At 40.3% G+C, this 22,394-nt stretch overlaps 1 protein-coding gene across 31 annotated transcripts in view; it reads left to right on the forward strand.

The window, feature by feature from the left end:
- MEP-1 overlaps positions 1–21,676 on the forward strand; it is a 146,455-nt gene extending 124,779 nt beyond the window's left edge. For 19 of the 31 annotated variants that reach the window (XM_069309543.1, XM_045763576.2, XM_069309549.1 and 16 more), the window contains 9 exons: positions 620–854; positions 2,910–3,028; positions 5,549–5,716; positions 7,675–7,854; positions 8,773–8,895; positions 9,296–9,400; positions 10,320–10,515; positions 15,990–16,111; positions 18,737–21,676. In XM_069309543.1, coding sequence (XP_069165644.1) covers positions 620–854; positions 2,910–3,028; positions 5,549–5,716; positions 7,675–7,854; positions 8,773–8,895; positions 9,296–9,400; positions 10,320–10,515; positions 15,990–16,111; positions 18,737–18,922 — 1,434 coding nt within the window. In that variant the 3' untranslated portion in view covers positions 18,923–21,676. Of the gene's footprint in view, positions 1–619; positions 855–2,909; positions 3,029–5,548; positions 5,717–7,674; positions 7,855–8,772; positions 8,896–9,295; positions 9,401–10,319; positions 10,516–15,989; positions 16,148–18,736 lie in introns of all 31 variants that reach the window. The other 12 variants (XM_069309554.1, XM_069309556.1, XM_069309557.1 and 9 more) reach the window with 5 other exon arrangements.
- Positions 21,677–22,394: the final 718 nt, after the last annotated feature.

Below are 22,394 nucleotides of genomic sequence, written 5' to 3' on the forward strand. Positions count from 1 at the left end.
ACACAAAACAATCAGGTATAAATATAAACCATAAATAAAATAAGTGAACACTTAACTACACTTTACCTTTACTGAGGACTCTTGTTGGGGTATGGGAGACAGTGAAGAGGGAGGGAGGAGCGATGTTGGTGTATGGGGAGGGTGAGGAGGTGGAGACCATCTCCCTGCTCATCTTAAGTGCATTCATATCTGCATCACTGGTTCCAGATTTTCCTTTCACACATTTCACTGCCACTGTTATGTGTGCCAACCAGTCAGAACAAGTCAGTTATGGTCACAAATGTCAGTCAAGCATTCAGGTGTGGTAGCAACCAGCTTTAGGGGTCAGTCATTCATTTCATTCACATTCTGCTATTCACAGTCAATCAGCCATTCACAGTTAATCAGCTATTCACAGTTAATTAGGCATTCACAGTAAATCAGACTATCTTGAGGTTATCTTGAGATGATTTCGGGGCTTAGCATCCTCACAGCCCTGACACACACACACAAACACTTGATAAAGGTCCTCTTAGACAAGACATGGTTACTATTGAAGATTAATTTCATCTTCGTGTTTCTTTATTTGTTGATTTCTTGATTGATTAAAATAAATATTTGATTTTCTTGTTTTACTCAGATTCATCGAGGTCGACCAAATACTTTAGGGAAAGCCTTCGAACCAGTGAAGATGCCTAACTTATTACCAAAAAATTTGGCTGGAATGAACATTAGTATACAGTCAGCAGTTGCATCAAATCTTCTAACGACAGCAAATGCAGTATCGTTAGCAGCGGGCCGGGGGCGAGGGCGACCTGTGGGCTCATACAAGAACACAGGGCCCATACCCAATCAAGGCCGAGGAATCACCACAGGTGTGTACCAGCAGTGTTTTTGGTCGTATTGTCGTCTCCCACATTTTAGTGATTGGTTAGCTTGACTAGAATAAAAAGGTTTGGCTAGAATTTTTTTCGTAAATTTACCATTATTGTTTAGTTCAGTCTAAGGTTTATGCACAAAATGTAATTTTAAAATTTAAATCTTCCTAGCAAAAATGTTGCACAAAAATCTTTCAACTACAGTGGCACCTAGATTTACGATTGCCCCAACTTACTATAATTTTGAGTTACGATATAAATTTGATCGAAAAATGTGACTCGACTTACGATAGTGTCGTTGACTAACGATATTTGTTGATACACATTCGGGTAAAAAAAAATTAAGAAAATGTGTGCAGCATGGAAAGAACTGTAAACTTTTTCTGAAACGACTCGCCCAAATCAAGATGCAGTAGGCCGTTGCCTTAATCTTTTCAGTGACACTGATGCATCATTACAGACACATGTTAAAACGAAGGTAAAAAACAAGTGTCTCTAGACAGATTTTTAGTGAGATAAACTAGCAGTGAACACAACCCAGTCCTAGTGGTATGCAGACAAAACTTAGGAGAGAGAGAGTACCCCAGTGAAATCATCACTGCCAGATGTTATAATGGAAGGAAACTCCCCTCCCAAACAGTAACTCCTCTCCTCCTCTCCCTCCTCACCATCTTCCATATGCCAACAGGAGTCATCAGTAAAGGTAAATAATAACTTGTACATACTTTTGTAGTGAAGATTTGGGTGAATTGGGTATAAAATTTACTTTGAAGTGAATTTTTTGGGGAGTCAGGAATGGATTAATTCATTTCCCTTTTTCTTATGGGAAAAATCGTTTCGACTTACGATATTTCGACTTACGATGCTTCTCTGGGAACAAATTACCATCGTAAATTGAGGCCCCACTGTATATTAATTTGCAGTAAATAGCTCAGTATATACTATTAAATTCTTTGATTCAATTATTTTGCCTGTTCAAAGTTCCCCTTCCAAAAATGACTAGAATAGCTTTCAACTGTCGTGTATTGCTGATATTTTGAGCACTGTCGGTGGTAAAAAGTCAAACACAATACTGTATTGTCAAATTCCTTCAAAATAAAATTTAAGAGTTTTGTTAAACATCTAGATCTCCATATGCTAAGAGGCAAGTTTTTTGTTAATGGCCCTGATGAAAGTTTTAGATGAAAACCATATTTTGACCCTTAGACAATGGTTATCGTCAATTGTTGAGTCACAGGGTAATGTGGATGTCATCATATGATGATTTAAACAGTTATTGTCTGGGTTTTACTTGTATGATGCAAATATGGATATAATTGTTGAGACACCTCTAAAAACTTAGAGGTTCATGGGTCTATGTGAATGTAATGAAGTTTACCTTGACCATGGAAAAAATTCTGCTTACAGTTCGTGGTACAAATGCGGCTATCATCATGAATGTTACTAAAGGAATGCGGTCACCATTACATGATGATTTAAACAATTATTGTCTGGGTTTTACATGTGTGATGCAAGTATGAAGGTTCTCTGTGGATGTAAATAAAGAAAACAAATGATAAAACAATTGGCTGAAATATCAGAGAATAAATCAGGAAGCATCAGCAAAATCGAGCACCAGGCGTTGACAAGTGTCAGACACAGACTTGCACAGTGCCTCCATCCAGTGAAACTATAAATGTTAACTTATTTTTGTGTTTTAAGGATTAAGTAGTTTGTCATCCAGATCTACGATCACTTGACTCATGAGCATTATTTTGGCCCCTGCATCTACAGCAGGCAACTTAACCTTTGCTCGAGTTTTTTCTAAAACAATTACTGTGTTTTTGAGAGGATTTTGGGGAGAGGGAGATTGTGACTCCAGTGTGACTGTTGTTTAAGAAAGATGAATAATTACGGTAAGTGTCCATAGTGCATTAGAGCAGATGGTTTCATTAGGATTGTGTTGGTCTTGTGAGAGACGACAGTACAGGTGCTTCTCTTCTTGTTGAATGCCATTTGCCACAATTTGTGAACATACAGTTATGTGTGTTTCCTTTTTGTGTTATGATGCAGCTAATACGGGATCTTTGTTGTACACAACTCGTGGAACGACGACAACGACGACAGCGAACTTGGTGCAGCAGGTGTCGGGGAATGCACAACAGTTTACTCTTGGCAACCAGATGTTCCATGTAAGTAAAACATTCATTTCAGTTAGTTAACATGCAGGTAGATGAGTGTTCAAATTGACTATATGAATGATTGTTTGCAGTAGATGAAGCATTTAACATTATATTAAACTGTTGGTTGGTGCAATTAAAGTTGAATGAGTTTTATAGTTGGCAGATGTTTACTTTATCCTCAACAGTAGTAATTCAAACTTGTTGTAAAATTGAATGAGTAAATCATATGCTTGATAGGGGGGACAGATGTCTGGAAGGGTCTCCATAGTTTTTTATAAATTTGGAAAGACTGAACAAGTCATATGACTGAAAATTTGTCTTTGAACCTTGAATGAAAGTCAAACAAGAAACCAAAGAAAATAGTTACAGTAACAAATCAGAAATACCATGCTCTCTACTTCTTCATGAACAATGACATAATAATCATGGACATTTTGATCGTACAATTCCTACATACCCAAATCACAATCATTGAAGGACCGAAAGGTAATCACCATCAGAGCTTTGTTACTGGGGAACAGGACTTTAGGAGAGAAGCTGGCAATTCCACATTGATGAAAATAGATACACCTAAAGGTAGGCAATGGAAGGACATGTCATCGACTCCACTCACTGGAAATAGGAAAGAAATTAGGGAGACTATCCACGTTAATGTTGGACATGCCCTGCACTTGAACAGGGTGGAGAGCCAGACCCCTGCGGCCCAGAAGATGTGTCTCTGAGAGTCCAGCCCCACTGAAGTGGAAAGGTCTGAAGTGACCCCTCATCCCCTCACAGATCATACACTGTGATCCATCAGGGAGCAGTTGGAATGGAGCTGAATCATGGGGCCTAGAAGCAGACGAATGAGCTGCAGAGCATGCCACACCTCTGCAAACTCTCAAACTGTGCTGTGTGCCTGACAAGAGAGACCCACCCAATGATCCAGAGAAGCCTGATGAGTGTTTGTCACAAAGTTTCATCCCATGACTGAGGTCCTGGCGTGTAAAAAGGTCAAGCACTGTGGGTGGAAGTTGCCATTGGACCAAAGCTCGAAAACCCCAAAGAAGAAACTGGCAAACCAGATGCCATCAATAGGCCAATGGAGCTTCCACTGGAGAATCTGGTACAAAGGCCTGAGCCAATTCCTGCCTAGGAGGTAAACCACTTGGGTAAATTTTCGGCTCCCAAACAGTCGCTTGAGTATCCATCCAGAAATCCAGGGACTCCAACACCAGCCAGACTTGCACATTCAAGTGAAGCAGCAACCCAAAATTAAGAGTGCTATTTAAGAATCTAAACAAGGAGGCTTTTAAGTCCATACACACACTTAAACAATTTTAACTTTTTTTTTTTCCTAAAAAAAAAGTCTTCTAACAGAGTTCCACATAAGAGGTTGTTCTGGAAACTGGAACATATTGGAGGGGTGACAGGTAAGCTTCTAACATGGATGAAAAATTTTCTACCTAAAAGAAAAATGAAAGCAGTAATCTGAAGCAATGTATTGAACTGGAGAAATGTCACAAGTGGAGTACCACACGGTTCAGTTCTTCCACTGGTAATGTTCATTGTCTACATAAACTACTACTAGAATACAGAATTATGTGAACATGTTTGCTGATGATGCTAAGATAATAGGGAAGATAAGAAACTCGTAGCTCAGTCGATTGAGGCAGCGTCTGGGATACTCTCGGACGTAAATCCGAACCCTTGTCACGGCCCTTATGGATATGTAGCATGTCTTAAATTTTTTGGTTGGCTTCTTGTAACATCCCTTCTAAATCATTTTGTATGAATTTTATTTGTTGTAAGCTAAGGAATAATTGCATGGTGTTTTTCCATGGTTTGTGAAAGGTGAAACTACATTTGAAATGGGTGTGGAGCTCAAATAGGCTCAATGCAGCTAACTACAGGGAGCCACTTAGTAATCCTCCCCCCCCCCTCCTTCTCCTCAGAAAGAGACATTTTATTAGACATTAGAAAGAGACATATTAAACAAATTTCCTCTGTTAGAGTATTAAGTACATACATTACATATACTATAATGACAGATTTGCATGCTATGGCTTCATTGTCAGTATAAGTGCTTTAGTTGGCCAGTAAATTTTGCTTTCATTATTTCATTACTAATCTTGAGTTAAATTACCAAGATTTGATAGAATTCAGTGACTGTTTAGAGGCCACCACTGTAATGAAGCTCATTAAGCATCTCTGAGCCTTAGATAGTGCTTCAGTAAGGCTCATTGTCTCAACTTGTAAAGATGATGAGGCTTAGGGAACGTGCATAAATTACGTCACTTTGAGTTTTTGTGTTATAATGTAGAGTTCTGCCTTCTTTGTAGTTTGCTTAAATCACTATAGCAAATGTTCTTAACCAAGTCATGTTCATTTGTCACTTTAAGTGAGTTGCTTCATAATTACATTTTGAGAAATAACTTGAAAATAAAGTACAGTAATCAATAGTGGCATGCATGAATGCATAAGACGTAATTCGTGTATTTTCCCCGCTGTTTGGGAAGCATTATCGTGTGTGTTGTTGGCAACCCACAGCTTGTCAATGGCCACCTGGTCCCAATGTCGGGTGCAGCTGGCTCAGTGAGCAGTGTTTCCGTATCTTCACAGCCGACAGCGAGAGTGCCACGCATCTTACCGTCCTCGTCATCCTCTTCTGTCAGCCTCATTCCTGGACTGGGAGCTTCATCGTCAATTACCATACAGGTAAGCGCTGGATCTTCGCCCCAAACACCTCTACAGCAGGTTTGTTATGAGTCTGTATCAACGTTTTTTGAAGATCACCCCATGTGTCTCGTGGAACATTCAATACAGTACTTGCAAATTGTATATCACACGTCTTTTCCCTTATTAAGTTGCACGTATATGTAGATAAGTGATTGTGTTGTCAATCAGCTGCTAACTTCATTCCATAAAAGTTGTTAGGGCATAAGTAACCATTCTAACCATGCCATACTGGTTATGTGGAGAGTAATTGCTAGGGGAATGTCTCTTCTGGCTCCATGAAGCTATAATGCTGATAGTGCCAAACTACAAAATGCCATCAGTCGTGAAGTTCTTTTAGGTCTGCCCAGAACCACGTGCTAAAACATGGTCTCTTGTAAAGAGATGCAGAGAGCAGTGGAACTATGTTAAAATTGTCAGTTAATTTTAATAATGTCAGCCATCACTGGGGAAGCACCCCACAGACAGTGAAACAAAACGAACCACTGCTGGTTATATGATATAGTGATGCCTCAAAGTTGCCAAAAGAACTTCCCCAACAGTGTAAACAAATGATTGAAAATTCATGAAACTAGCGCAAGCTCATCCCCCCCCTCCCATCCTCTCCTATTTGGGGGGGTCTGAGGGCAGACCCTCAGTTCTTGCTGATGGTAGTTAGTTCGCTCTGTTTCAAGTTCCCTGTTTCAGGTAAGTGGTGGTTTTTTGCCTTTGTAGCTGTTTCAACACATGTTTGTGCTGTGTAATCCAGGAGTACAGGGCACTTGGAGCTGCATGTGTATAGGGGTTTCTTCCCTGTGTGCTTCCTATTAATTACCTAAGAGTAGTTACTGGGTGAGAGCCACACTCGGGGTATCCCATCTGCCCAGTATTCTTTGTTGTATAACGCTTTGAAACCACTGATGGTTTTGGCCTCCCTTGCACTGTCAGGGCTCTCTTCCTTGGAGTGTTTAAGGTTTGCTCCCTTAGAATGGGTAGTCTTCACTCTAGGTAAGTTTTTTTCGGTCTTTTCTGGGTGGGAATTTTGGGTGGCGGGGCACACTGGAGTTTGTGCGACCTTATAGGCTCTAGTAAACTGGGTTGGCCTACTTCTAACCATTCTCCTGTATCTGCGACACTCTTTCCTTCATCTTTCTGTATATAGACTCTTACCTTCTCGCTAACAGGGAGACCTGTTTTCTTATTGGGGTTGCAGCATATCAATGCCAGTGTCTAGACTTCCTGCACGGCCATTCTGTGCAGACCCTGGTAAACCCCTGTGGGTTAGGTGGTTGGATATTCCCGCATAACCTGCTCGCCATGTGCACGCTTCCTTTCACGCAGATGATACACAAGGGTTGTGTATCATCTGTTCTTAAGTGTGTGGTCCATTGTACATACATACACATAATGGACAATTACTGTTGATACAGCTGCACTAGAATTTGGTATTACAGTATTCACCTAATAGAAAAAGTGAAGCTAAAAGCTTAAATACTCCTAGGCCTAGTGTAGCACATATAATTATTATTAACTATATATGTGCTTATACTAGTACTGTATATAACATGCAGTATGTACAGTACTATAGAAGGCCTAGGAAGGTTAGGTTTGGTTGTTTTCTTTGCAACATCAGTACAAAAAATTTTCTGGGTTGTCCAAATTCAGTACTACCAATTTCTACTTTCTAATTGCCTTTTTATGTCAAGATATGTACGATGCTCCTCATTGTTACTATAAGTACTACCAAAACAGGAGGATGGGCTGATATATAGTATTATGATATCAATACACGTCCTCTCTTTATTTTGTTGTTTTTATTTTTTACTCGAGTTATAATATTTTGTGGGTTTTGTTGCACAGAGTTTAAGTTACACATCAATATGTTATAAACAAATGAGAAGGAATATTTTTACATCTCCTACACAAGTAAAATATTATCTTGAGCCTGTCTTTTTCTGCAGAGTGTACAAAGCAAGGCAGGGAATACCAAGTCACCACAGCAGCCGAGCATCTCCATCACGCCGCTACCACGGGGAGGCCAGACGCAGACCCAAAACATTAATAAGGGTTCCACGCCAACTCGGGATTCCAGTGGGAAACCGTCCTTCGTCATATGTGAAATATGTGATGGTTACATTAAGGCGAGTTCTTTATATAGTCCTAGAATGTACGTGGTCTTGTAGATGCTGTCAAAATTTTTATCTTACAGTTGCAACATTTTCTTTTTTAACCCTATTATTGCTTTTTGCATATTGTGTAGCAAATAATCAAACCTGCTATTCACATCCCATCTTGATGATTTCTGGGCTTAGTGTCCCTGCAGCCCAGTCCTCGACCAGGCCTCCTTTTTGTTACACACCCCCCAGGAAGCAGCCCGTAGCAGCTGTCTAACTCCCAGGGGTACCTATTTACTGCTAGGTGAACAGGAGCATCAGGGTGAAAGAAACATTTTGCCCATCTGTCTCCGCCTCCACCGGGGATCGAGCCCGGAACCTCAGGACTATGAATCTGAAGTGCCATCCACTCAGCTGTCAGGCGCCGATCAAGTAATGATCAAGTAAATGGAGGAAGTGTTTCTGAGAGATTAAATTTAATAATTTACAACATGTCTGAATAGCTTGCATGTTGTCAAATTCTTTTAGCCAGGAGTAGTGGAGTGGGGCAAGAAATATATTGTATAGTGGTGTGGTAAGATGAAATTGTTTCCCCGAGTGAGTGGTGGGTAAGCATAACAAATGTTGGATGGGGAAAGTGGAGGACTGTGTATGAGGAACGTCTTGTGAGTTTTTAATTAAGGACAAGAACACAAAAATAGTCAGAATATTAATTTTAGATAAATCTGCCAAAAGGATTTTCTTTAATGGCTGTCTTTGTCTCGAGCAGAGTTACCGTGGGAATGAATTAACGACAATACTTGATAAGCAATTAATTTGCTCCAAAAATATTTTATGGTGCTGCATCATTTATGTAGTTTGTGTGCAGGATTTTGCCAGCTATCAATATTGAGAATATGATGAAAAGTAGTATGAATGATAATCCAGAATGGGTGTGTTCTACAGGACCTAGAGCAACTGCGGAATCATATGAACCTGATTCACAAAGTTAAGATCCACCCAAAGATGATTTACAACCGCCCACCGCTCAATTGCCAGAAGTGCCAACACCGCTTCTTCACAGACCAGGTATGGCATTAGATTTATCACAGGAGATAGAAGGTACAAAGTGTCACAAGAGATACATTAATATATTAACACATCAGTAAATTTTGTGATGTATATTGTCAGTATACCCTAAAATGACACCCAAAATTGAACACATGTACTGTATTTGTGTTATAATGTACAATTTTTTTTTGTTTAATTTGATAGAGCTTCTTTTTAATAATGTCTTTGTCTTGGAATTTATTGTATTATTTCAATAGACTGTTAATAAAAAACTATGTTAATTATTCAGTTTCTAGGTGTATGAAATGACATCCATGTATAGAACCATATTTCATGTGTATGGTGGATAAAACTTACATTAATGACATCTAACTGGTGTAGCTTTTCGAAGATGCATCATTATAATGTGTTTTAACAGGGTTTAGAACGGCATCTACTGGGTACACACGGGCTGGTAACTTCGTCCATGCAAGAAGCAGCCAACAAGGGCAAGGATGCTGGCCGCTGTCCAATCTGTGGCAAGGTTCGTGATTGTTTCTGGTCTGTCTCTTCTGCCCCCCATTTCTTTATTATTTATTTATTTATTTTACATTAAAGAATGGGGGCTATGTGTTTTCTATTGACGGTCAGTTTTCTTGTTGTACCATAGAGGTGTGTAGGTTTCATGCTGTAGCTGTAGGACTGGCCTAACATATGCTGTATATACTGTGTACTCTGAAGGATTACTTGTTCACTTCTTGAATGCCATCCTTAGTTTTACATGTGCTACTAAACATTTTCAGTTGATATGTACCTTCTTTGCAAAGACTATAATTTTACATTCACTCCCAGGTTTGGATTTCATTTTTGTTCCTTGTATCTGCCTCCCTTATATACTGTACTGTACTCTCCTTCTAGTCTTTCTCTCTCAAGTTTCAATATTTACATTTTGGGGGATTAAACTTCAGTAGGTGTTTGTCTGCCCTTATGCAGTCTGTCTAGTTTCTCCCATTGTATCATGCAGTCCTCTTCGTTCCTTTGGAACGTCAGTCATGCAGTCAACAGCAGTCAGTCAGTCATGCAGTCAACAGCAGTCAGTCAGTCATGCATTCACAGTCAATCAGGCATTCAATCAGGTTTTCAGTCACAACTAATCGGGGAACATCCATCCACTTGCCCTCCAACAGTTTAGTTCTCGTGCACCATGGGGATGTTGGGTGTTAACAGTTGCACAGCCCAGGGGGTAATATGTAAGGCTATGTTAACTTATTTATTAAATTGCTCTTGTATATTAATCAGTTTGACTTGATTTATTTTAAGTATGAAATACCTAGAAGAATAAGTCTCGAAGATTTTCACATTCTCGGAAACATTGTGCAACTAAAAATAAGTATGGTGCAACTTCATGCTTGGAAGTTATAATTAAAACAAATATGCTCACTAGTTTTGTTTTGACTCAACAGGTGTTCCAGTGGAAGCTGCTGAACCATGTCAGTAGAGATCACAAGATGACACTGAAGCCAGCCCACTTGTCTTACAAGTGTACAGTGTGTACAGCCACCTTCAACATGTACAGGCTGTTTGAGAATCATGTCTACTCGGCACATTCTGTTGTTAACAAAAATAAAGGGGATGGTGGCAAGAAGCAGAGTTCTGGAGGTGCGTATGGTGGTTCAGGTTCACTCAGGCATTTATTCTAGGTCTTACAAAAGGAAAAAAATCAGTCGAGTATAATTTCTAGGGAATTTTGTTTGTTTTTGCCTCACCGTTCAAGAAATATGGCTTTCAGGCAGACTGCAAGCATTATACACAAATCTTCTCTGGTAGTGAAGTTTGCCTCAATCAGTCTTTATCGTGCATTTTCTGGGGGGAGCCCCTGCGGCTCCCTGGAGGTTACTAGGTTGATATCTAATGTCAGACTTTGGCATCTGTCACATGTATGGAGTTCTGTGGGCCTACCAGGGACCACAAGCCAGAACCTGGCCCCCCTCAGAGAGGCATGGGGGAGCAATGGCCTATAGAAACCCCCGTGTGGTTGGAAGCATTCTATGTCTGCCATCGACCGGGTCAGGTACCCAGAAAGGTAAGCATCCCAAAACAAACCCCTATTCTGGTGAAAATATTGCTACCAAAAGCCGAACAAGTGGATAGAACTCCCCTTAAAGAAACGAGCAAACGAGCATAACGTCACATGTCGCCGCACCACTGTGCAGCTCCCCCCTCCACGGGAATGGGAAGGGGGAGCCTTAGACCCTTCACGCTGGCTATCCACCCTTAGATAAGGAGCGAGGGCCGACCGCCTCCCAGGTAAATCCCTCTTGTTTTGTCTTTGGGTAAGTAGCTACGGGAAGCTGACAGGGCTCCACCCAGAAAATCAGGTTTGAATGTAATTAAATGCCATTTTCGGGGTAAGTCCCGGAGACTCCCGGCAACCCTCTCCGGTCAGCGTTTTTTTTTTCGCGTGTTTTGACAGCCTGCCTCAGAACTGGAGTGTGGGGTAGCCGGTGCGGGGGGTTTCGGGCTTCCCTTTCCCCTCCAGGGGAGTAAGGGGTGTTGCAGATGGTGGTGCGGTGATGTGGTGACGTCATGCTCGTTTGCTCGTTTTCATTTGAAGAGTTCTGTCCACTAGTTCGGCTTTCAGTAGCAATATTTTAATTAGGATAACCTACCTGGGTGCCTAACCTGGGTGCCTAACCCGGTTGATGGCATACATAGAATGCTTCCAACTACACGGAGGATTCTATGGGCCATTGCTCCTCGTGCCTTTCTGAGGGGGACTAGGTTCTGGCTCATGGTCCCTGGTAGGCCTAGAACTCCATGCACGTTGACTGATGTCAGGGGTCTAATACATTCATATCAGCTCAGATAGCTCTGGGGAGCCTCCGGGACTCATCCAGAAAATGGCATTTCTTTACATTCAACGCTGGGTCTTTTTATGCACAAAGAGGTATTCTAGAATTTGGGATCAGAAAAAACACTGGCAGTAAACTGGAAAAAAAAAGAAAATCCAAAAGACACAGAGAACCAGAGCATATAATCAAGTCAAAATTACTCCTCTCGAATGAGGTTCCACTACACATGTTTAGCTTTTAAGTTATGCTTTGCACTTTTAAATGGGATGTTTATGCTCTGGTGGGCACATTGCACTTAGGGGCTATGATGGTTCCCATTTGCCTTTTTAAGCAATCCTTAACCCTTGAGTTGCTAAGGGCTATTTGGCCTTTGTCACCCACAGGTGCATAACAAAGAAAAAATTACTTTTTCTTCTTAACCTGGTAATTTGTGTTCCCTGATCACGGGAAAAATAATACAAAAATCGTAAGTGGCATATTTTGGCCGCAATAGGTCGGAAAAGTCTGGAAAAAAGAGGCGCTGACTTGGCAAGTGTCGGGGAAGTTCTGCTTTGCCGAAGCTGTCAGGTGGGGGGGTTTGCCACAAAGATATAATTACCTAATTATTTCAATGTCTCTGATTGATTTTTTCTTCATTTTTTTTTTTTGCTGTAATATTATTCAATAGTGTGTAGTGTGATATATTTATATAATAAAATGTGTGAATCATCCCTGTACTCAAAATTATGGCGTGCATATTATTGATTCAATTATGTTCATAAAACAGTGAACAAATACTTTGTCGGTTATTACACTATATATACACAGGTTGTATATAAGTATCTGCATGTTTTGTTCACCATAACGAACAACTAAGTTGATAATGCGAGTCAAAAAGCAACGAGGAGTGGCCACATCTGCCAGCCAGCCTCTCGCTGCCACTCCCTCCCTCAAAAACTCCTCACTTGCCAAATTCCTCCTCCCACCATACTGTTTTTGCTTCTATTCGCTATATACAGACGTTATATACAAGTATCTACATTTGTGTTCACCATAAGGAACCATTATGTTGGTATGCTGACTCAAACAGCAGGAAGGAGTGACCACCACACACCAGCTAGCCCGCCACTGGATGCCACTCCCTCCCTCCCTCCCTCACCCCCTCACCTGACTTGCCAACATTCTCTTCCCTCCATACTGTTTTTTGCTTTTATTCACTATATAGACACGTTATATATAAGTACAGTGGTACCTCGGAATGCGATTGTCCCTGTATGCGAGATTTTCGGAAGGCGAGGTGTATTTACTCCAAAAATTTGTCTCGGAAGGCGATGGTTACTTCGGGAGTCGAGTTTGAACGCGAGTTTGTTGATACGCGTACAGCCGACCTAGCGCGTGGTCGTTCGGCGATCGTCGCCCCTCTGCCCCGCTGCCCCTCAGTTCACCATTGTCTCGCGCGCAGTGACTACCCCCACATCAATTCTTGTCGTGAATTTTCAGTGTTTTGTTGGATTTTTGGTGATTTGTCTATACAATTTGTTATTATATATCTCACCATGAGTCCCAAGAAAGCCAGTGGTAAGGATAAAGGCCAGAAAGCTCATGTGAGGATGACAATAGAACAGAAACAAGAGATCATTCGAAAGCATGAGAACGGTACACGTGTTGTTGATCTTTGTAGGCAGTACAACAAAGCGACATCAACAATATGCACTATACTTAAGAAGAAAGATAAGATTATGAGTGCTAATGTGGCAAAAGGAGTAAGAACATTAACGACACAAAGACCACAAATACTTGAAGAAGTGGAAAAGTTATTAATTTGGATACACGACAAGGAGTTGAGGGGTGATAGTGTTTCGGAGGCCATTATTTCTGAGAAAGCCAGGGTGTTGCACGAAGACCTTCTAAAGAAGACCCCTGCAACGAGTGATGCAGAAAAGAAAGAGTTTAAGGCAAGCAGGGGCTGGTTTGAAAAATTTAGAAAGAGAAGTGGTATCCATAGTGTTACAAGGCATGGGGAGGCAGCCAGCTCAGACAAACCAGCCGCTGGACGATTTATTGACGAATTTAAAGAGTTTGCAGAGGCTGAGGGATACCTACCGCAACAAGTGTTTAATTGTGACGAAACAGGACTGTTTTGGAAAAGAATGCCTAAGAGGACATACATTACCAAGGAGGAAAAATCCTTGCCTGGACACAAGCCTATGAAAGATAGGTTTACGCTTGTGCTGTGTTCAAATGCGAGTGGCGATTTAAAAATTAAACCCTTGCTAGTGTATCATTCTGAAAATCCAAGGGTTTTCAAACAGTATAATGTGCAGAAAACCCGTTTGTCTGTGATGTGGAAGTCTAATAAAAAAGCATGGGTGACTAGGCTTATTTTTTCGGAGTGGGTGAATGAAGTGCTGTGCCCTGCCATAGAAAAATATCTGCAGGAGAAACAATTGCCACTCAGAGCCGTGCTTCTCCTTGACAATGCTCCTGCTCATCCTCCAGGCTTGGAAGATGATTTGATGCCTCAATGCAATAAATTCCTCACAGTTAAATTCCTTCCTCCTAACACCACTCCTCTAATTCAGCCTATGGACCAGAAAATCATAGCGAATTTTAAGAAACTGTATGAAAGGGCACTTTTCCGGAAATGTTTTGAAGTGACTGAAGCCACAAACCTCACCCTCAAAGAGTTCTGGAGAGAGCATTTTAACATTTTTAGTGCTTTAAAACTCGTTGACAAAGCCTGGCAAGAAGTGACTCAAAGAACCCTGATCTCTGGCTGGAGAAAATTGTGGCCTGAAGGTGTGAGAGAACTAGACTTTGAGGGGTTTGAGCCTATAAATGATGCGCCTATTGTTGCGGAAATTGTTAGTCTAGGCCAGAAAATGGGCTTGGAATTGGATGGTGATGATGTGGAGGAGTTGGTGGAAGAACACAACGAAGAACTGACCACCGAAGAACTCCTAGCCCTTCAACAGGAACAGGAAGCCAACACAGCAGCGAATGATTCTGCAGTGGAGGAGGAGGTGGTGGCAACAGCACCAGCGAATGTCCCTTCTGCAGTAATGAAGAAGGTGTGTCAGATGTGGGAAGAGATTCAAACAACTATTGAACACACTCACCCAGACAAAACTGTAGTAGGCCGTTGTCTTAATCTTTTCAATGACACTGTGATGCCTTACTACAGAGAGAGCTTGCGAAGAAGGGAAAAGCAAGCTTTCATGGACAAATATTTGGTGAAGAAATCGAGCAGTGAACCTCAACCAGGACCTAGTGGCACTCAGGTTAAACGTCCCAGGGAGAGCACACCAGAAAGGTCCTCACTGCCTGATGTGATTATGGAAGGGGACTCCCCTTCCAAACACTAACTCCTCTCCTCCTCCCCCCTCCTCACCATCTTCCATACGCCTACAGCACTCGACAGTAAGGTAAGTAATAACTGGAACATACTTTTGTAGGTTTATTTAGATGAATTAGGTATAAAAATTTAGTTTGATGTGGGGTTTTTGGGGTAGTCAGGAACGGATTAATTCATTTCCCTTTATTTCTTATGGGGAAATTAACTTCGGAATGCGAGTTTTCGGAAGGCGAGGCGTCTCCAGGAACGGATTAAAATCGTATTCTGAGGTATGCCTGTATCTGCACGTTTCGTTCACCATAGCGAACCACTAAGCTGGTATAGGGAGTCCTGACAGTAAAAGGTGGTCACAGAGAGTCAGCAGATAATGCTACCTTCCTCCCCACCAAGATTACTCCTCCCACTACAGCGCTAATTATCACAACAATCCTGCTATTATCAAAATCCTGGACATTTTTTATGACAGTCAGGGGTCTTCTGTAATACTATCATCGCTAAATAATAGCATGTACATATATATTTTGTCATTTTTAGGCGATGCTGTGTAGCTGAACAGCAGTGCTGTGAGCTCATACTGCGTGCACCAGCCTTGGTGGCTCACTCAGTACTGAGGCCCTAACACCCAGGAATGTTGCCCAGGTTTTTTTGTTAAAATGGCGTCTGTTTACAAGAGCCCTGATGAAGGTGAGGTGAACCCCGTGTATCCGCGAGCTGTTTAAATTTTGCGTAGTACTCCAACACGTCATATGACATGGTGTGTGCAATTTTGGGCAAGTTACTCAACACGCCATATGACGTGTTGCGCAGTTTAAGGGTTAAAGCTTTTGCTCTGAAATGAGACAACTTTCATTGGTGCTCACTCTTGTCATCTACTACCCAACAGCATTTTGGTCAAAAAAGGATCATTGAGGAGCAGAGGGAGAAGTTCATGTTTGTTTTTCCTGCAGGTTCTGGGTCCTCAGACTCTCCTCTTAAGATTAATGATGAGATCACCATCATACCCCAACCAGCAGTCAAAACTCAAAAGTCGGATAAGTCCATGTCTTCGGGGAAGAAGTCAGAAGGCACGGTGAGTGTAAAGCTTGGGTCGCGTTTACCATGACAGGTGAGCATCCTGGTACAAGATCATAACATGTGGATGTGATCTAGTATCTTGATTTTGCAATTAGAGTTAAAATACCACCTCATTGGTCCTTGTATCCCAAATTTATTTAAAGGAAACTTCAAAATCTTAAATGTTCACACACCTGTACAATGGTTTTTGTTCATATTATTTTAAATTTGTTGTATACTGTATTGTACTATATATGAAAGTGATGTACTGTCTCCACTCGATTATCCGGACTATATGGGAAGGAACCCCAGCCGGATAATCACATGTACCGGATAATAGTACTTTTTCACCTCGTGTCCAAAAGTGACCATTTCCAACTATTTTTATACTACAAAGAACTTAATTTGAATTGCCTTGCCACATATAATTATTAAATATTCAACTAGAAACCTCAACTTGCCATGTTGTTGTTGTTCTTCTTGATTGATGCCACACATCTTGAAGTTAAGAATTCTTGACAATTTACGTAACCTATACTAACACAACACTAAAATTAACACTTAAAATTACTGTACAGTTCATTAAGCAAAGTTAGTTTTGATTGCCAGCTGCTGAAGCCTCACTGGTTGAAGGCGCTTGGCTTGCCTGTGGCGCCTCACTGGTGACGCTTCAAAGTTTTTCTACCACACCCTCTGCTGGTGCTTGCACCTTCACTATCACTGGTTGAAATGTATTTCAGATATTTCTCTTTTTGTTTCCTTATATCAGAAACAGTACTAGTGCCTATATTATATTCCTTGGCAACACTTGAAGTCGACCGGCCATTTTCACAAGGTTGTACAACATGTAACTTGTCTTTAATTGTTAAGACAACCTTCTTTCTCTTAACACCTCCAGAATTGATGCTGCTACCAGACAGTCTTGGCCAAAAATATTCAAAGTTACTGTGAAAATAAAAAAGATATTTAAAAAATATTTCACTATTGGCGCGGCATTGTGGTATAACACGAGGGACGAGAGCACATGACTTGACCAGGCCTGGACGGGTCCACTTGGGGCAGGGAGGAGGCACGTTACATAGGCTGCCAGGAGGAAAAAAATTCAATATTTTTTAAGGAAACTTCAGCCTGTGCAAATTGTTTTTAGGAAACTTATATATTTATTATTACATAATTACTAGTATTGTTTTTGGCTATGATGAATTGTTCTAAAATTAATTGTAATTCCTGTACTGTAGTGTATAGGCCCCTCCACATCTCCGTTATCCCCCCAGGTGGTCCCTCCCAACGCTCCCCTCTCTCTCCCGACACCACCCACCCACCCCACCCCCTCCTCCACCATGTGCCTAGAGCCACACTGTACGGGATTAATACGGTACGGCCCTCTGCCTGGCTTTCATATCCAGACAATTAATTCACTGCTTGTTCAGCTGACTGTCCAGATAGTGCAACATCGGCAGCAAGTTAACCGGCCCAGATTTTTTATCCGGTCAAACACCCGATTTTCCGGCTCCTATGGACATTTTGGCTGGATATTGAGAACTTTATCCGGTCACGATTTTGGCCATATAAGGGCATTTTCCGGATATTCGATTTCTGGATAATCGCATGTCTACAGTATATCTTCTATCTTGTAACATATTGTACATTGATGCATGTGCTGAACTAGAAGATGCAACTATAGAAGAATACACCCATGAATTGTATTTTGACTAACTGCAAGAATGGCTTTTCGATGGTGCCAAATGGCTTCATTGATAATAGTAGGCTGCTTATTGTGATGGATGTGAATTCCACTGTGACTAAGCTGGGATGGAGGAAAAATGTGTATTATATATTTTTAATAATTTATGTATATAGGGGGATATACATATACTTCTGGCAGGAAGAAGGGGATCCATAACCTCTGGGAAAGCACACACGACCCATTAGAGGGGATTTTTGGGTCCTTTCCAATGCAGTTTCCATGTTCTTTTGTCCTATATCTAGAAAAATGCTTATTAAGAATCCTAATGTTCAAATCTTCATGAAAATCCTAATGAAAAAATCTTCAACTTTCTTTATCTTACCTTTATGACATCTGTCTTGGATTATGCAGTTGAGGTTTGGGCACCATTTCATAGAATAGATATAAACTTTGGAGAGTATATAAAGAAGGATGAATATATTAAGCTTAAGAATTAGAAACCTTCTTTATGAACTTTCTAAGTTTACTCTCTGTTGAAAACATGGTAAGTGGAAACATGGTTAAACTGCTCAAGTGGATGACACTTTTACATGGGTATATAAAGTGTTGATAATATCACTCAAAATTACAACACAAAATATTTATTGACTTTGAATGTCTAGATTTTTAAAAGAACACTGGCTTCAAAACAATTGGACACCACAATAATAATAAGAGCCCTGATGATAAATTATACTGTATTAAATCATTAATGTGGATATGCACATGTTGTGTATCACTGTGAATAATATTTGGAATGGGTTTCATGTTGGGAACATTGTATTTGAACCCAAAAATGAAATAATATATAATTACATTTATGGAAATATATTGATTTGTTAGGTACACAACTTAGGAATGTAGTAAATTTTTTTCTTCAGTAAAATAGCATTAAACATTTCATAATTTTTGCAGCCAACTGTTAGCAAGGAGATTACCATCACAAAAGTGGGATCCCGGCCTACACGGCGGAGTGGTAATAGCGTGGAGGTGATCAGCTTAGACGAATCGCCTACCAAGAAACCGGCACCAGAATCCAAGAAACGCTCAAACAAGGATAATGTAGGAAATGGCTCAAAGAAGGCACGAACCAGTAGCTAATGATATGATTTGCAAATGATAATGCTCTTTGAATTATTGAACAGTGAATGAAAGATAATGGAACATGGTGGTAACATGTGGTGTGGAAGTCAATGAGTGGGGTACCTACCTAAGATGACAAATTTGTAAATGGGTTCTTTTATATCTAGCAACGCCAGTTTGGAATGGAACGATAATTTTGCACTACTGGAACCAAGTTAATATAAATATATATTTAAAACTTCGTATTTATAAAGTGCTGCTGTGTGTATACAGGCAATGGAAAAATAATGATAGGCTACAACAAATGTGATGAGGCTATTTAGCTCTTGGATTTTATTTGTGTTTACAAAAATACACGTTACTTGGTGGTTTTACTGTAACTGGAAATGTGGTTAGTCAGTGTGATTACACCACAAACTCCTTATCATCACGCACAGATCTCCAAAGTGACTAGTGACATTAAATAAATGTGGTGCTGCAGCCTGTCCTTTGTACACACTTAGCAAGCTTTGTTAGTGGACAGTGTAGGTCAGGCTGGACATTATCACTGTTATTTAACATACACAAGATTTGTGAGTTTAGCATTTAACATTTGTCTCTGCTGGAGCATATGCTCTATGCAGTTTCAGTCAAATACAAAGGTACTGTACAATTCACAACTGGGGATTTCATCCCAACACCAAGAAGCGCATCCAGTTGTCGAGTATTGAATTTTTGTTACTTTTACTTTTATTTTCCAAATTATAAATTATCTCTTAAAGGGTGAGGAAAGTAGCATTAGCTCCTCAGTACCATGTTATTTGAACAAAGTTAAACTGCACAAAGTTGTCCTTGGTTGTTACATAACACCTTAAATATCTGTCATTTCATTTACACCAAAATTTATTCTTCTGGGGTTCATTCCATTTGAGTCTACATATGTCGTCAAGACATGTCTTTCTTTTTTTTTAAGTTGTTTTTAATTGAAAGTTTTCATTTACACTGTACATTCTGATCAATCCATACTGCACAACAGTAAGAAAGCAAAGGTTCAGATTCATAGCATTTATGTTTAATGTTATGTTCCTTATCAGAAGGCATGTACTGTACTTTTAATCTGGAAATAAATAAGAAACTAATGAATATAAATCTGGATCTTAAACTTGTCTAAACCAATGATAAAATTTTTTGGCAATGTGATGATACTTGGACTGTGTTCATCTTCATTGTTAATCCAAGAACACTGTAACACTCCTGCTTAATGCTCAATCTTTTCAGTTACCTCTGTTACAAGACGAATTCTAAATCCTTGTTTCATGGATGCAGTGGCAAGGTACCATGGACAGGGCATTTAGAATATAGCTCTTTACTCTTGCAAAGAATAATTCATCCCCCCTGGTGCCTGTCAGATTTAGCTCTGAAAACAACCTTCAGACTACATTGAAAGTAAGCAAGAAATGTTACAGAAGGTGTTCCATGTAATAAATCCTAACACTGCTTCTTTGCCACATTGCACCAATGACTTGGTGGCTGGTTATGTTTTACTTGCCACTTACCTGACCCCCCCACAACCCACCACCACTACTACCAACCCCTCCATCTGATAGGTTAGCTGTGTAAAGTCAGGTGTTGCTATGACTAGGACATTTGCCTCATGCTACCTAGTGATGTTTGAAAAAGGGGTCAGCAACACAGAGGCTCTGCTGCATCATGCCTTACCAACAACACCTGGGTATTTAAATGCCACCATAGAACGAGAAACATTTTATTTTTTGATTCTGTGTAAGATAAATTAAGATTTGTACAGTGATACGATCCTCCTTATTTCACTTGAGAAGATTAGTGGAGGATTTGAGAATCTTGGTATGGAGTCTACTGTGCCTACATTTTGCATGGTTTGTCATTTTGACCCAGCATGAGATCTTCGTTGAAACTCCTGCATTGTCACAGGCACATTGGCATTTTGGAAGGATAACCTCTGGTTTTTTTCTTTACTATTTCCACGAATTTGATATTTACTTACTTTTCCTAATTGATCAATACAGATTTAGTCAGTCAGTCCATTACAAAAACTAATTTGTTTAGAAACGTACTCTGTTGATCTTTACCTGATTTAAAACAAGTCGGAGGTAAATTTTAAAATTTATTTATTTAGAAATATTGTGGGAAATAATGAAGAACTTTGTTGGTGAGAGATGCCAATCAAGCCAGTGGGCTGTGTTCGTGAGATGCACTTAGGTGTGCCGATACTCACAGGAATCTTGCTACATTCTGTACACTCATTGTAAGAACATGTCACAACGTATACAATATACACTTGGTAAGTTTACAGATAAATGTGTTGAGAGTCAGTGAGTGTAGTAAGCATTGTGAATGTTTGACAACCGCTGTACGTCTTGGGAAGATGAGCCCGCGTCCCAGTACATCACTTGTACCTTGAGTGGTGTAGCCTTCTGTGCATACCCATGGATACCTCTTGACACCACTTTGAGAAGCCCTGGATGTCTCATATTTTGGATGTTACACAGAAATAACTTAGCTGTTAGCCACTAGATGTGTACATTTTCCCGACTAGTGAAGTGTTGATGGTGGTGTGGCACAGTATAAGAAGCTGTACATTGACTCATTATGCTCCATAAGATTTAGGTTTACTTCAGTTTCTGTACACAATGCATTGAATGTAAAATGCTAGTAGCTAGTATTTTATTTAATTTTTCTTTATGGAAGTGTTAAATGTTGTAGCTATGTACACTTTTTTTAGGTGTAATACACCAATAAAAATATTATTTAGAAGTATGTTTTTCTCATCTATGAAAAAAAGTACAGTACAGTATACTTCTTTTAACCCTGCTTTCATTGAAGTCAATTTATTTGTGGCAAGTGGTTTCCTTACATTTGACATGACCTGGCTTAAATCTTGCACAGTACTCTCAATCATGTATATAGATGTGTGCTGTTCAGCAACATTTACTCAAATCATATTTATATATATGTATTGCACCCTTTAGGGGTTGAGGACAATTTTGGATTGTAAAGATTAAATGTGCAAACATCACCTATTTAAAACAAAATTAAAGAATTGAATGTAATTTAATACCTCCCATTTTTTGGTCAGCCTCTAGTAGCTTCCCAAGCTTATTGGGTAACTCTGCCTTGGACCACCCTCTTCCCATGCTTACTGATGCACCCAACAGGCACCAGGTGGTAGGCCAGATCACCCACAGTTCCAGTGAGACTACTTCACTCATGAGTCACCCAAGATAAAACCCCTGGGAAAGGAAGGAATTTGGAGCTGCAGACTAAAGAGCATGTGACATCCTCAGCTGGACAAATGAAGCACCACTGACAACGAACCTCTAAAAAAGGTGACATCTCAGTCATAGCCAATAAGGAGAATGCTACTAATGAAGAAAATGGTCCCCCCAAATAAAATATACAGTATAACATTTGTGCGAAGAGCAGAAGCAAAGACCAAACACCGTAAGTGCCGGTACTAACGCCACAACTGCTA

The sequence above is a fragment of the Procambarus clarkii genome, chromosome 65 (genome assembly GCF_040958095.1).
Source record: "Procambarus clarkii isolate CNS0578487 chromosome 65, FALCON_Pclarkii_2.0, whole genome shotgun sequence".
Taxonomy (NCBI): domain Eukaryota; kingdom Metazoa; phylum Arthropoda; class Malacostraca; order Decapoda; family Cambaridae; genus Procambarus; species Procambarus clarkii.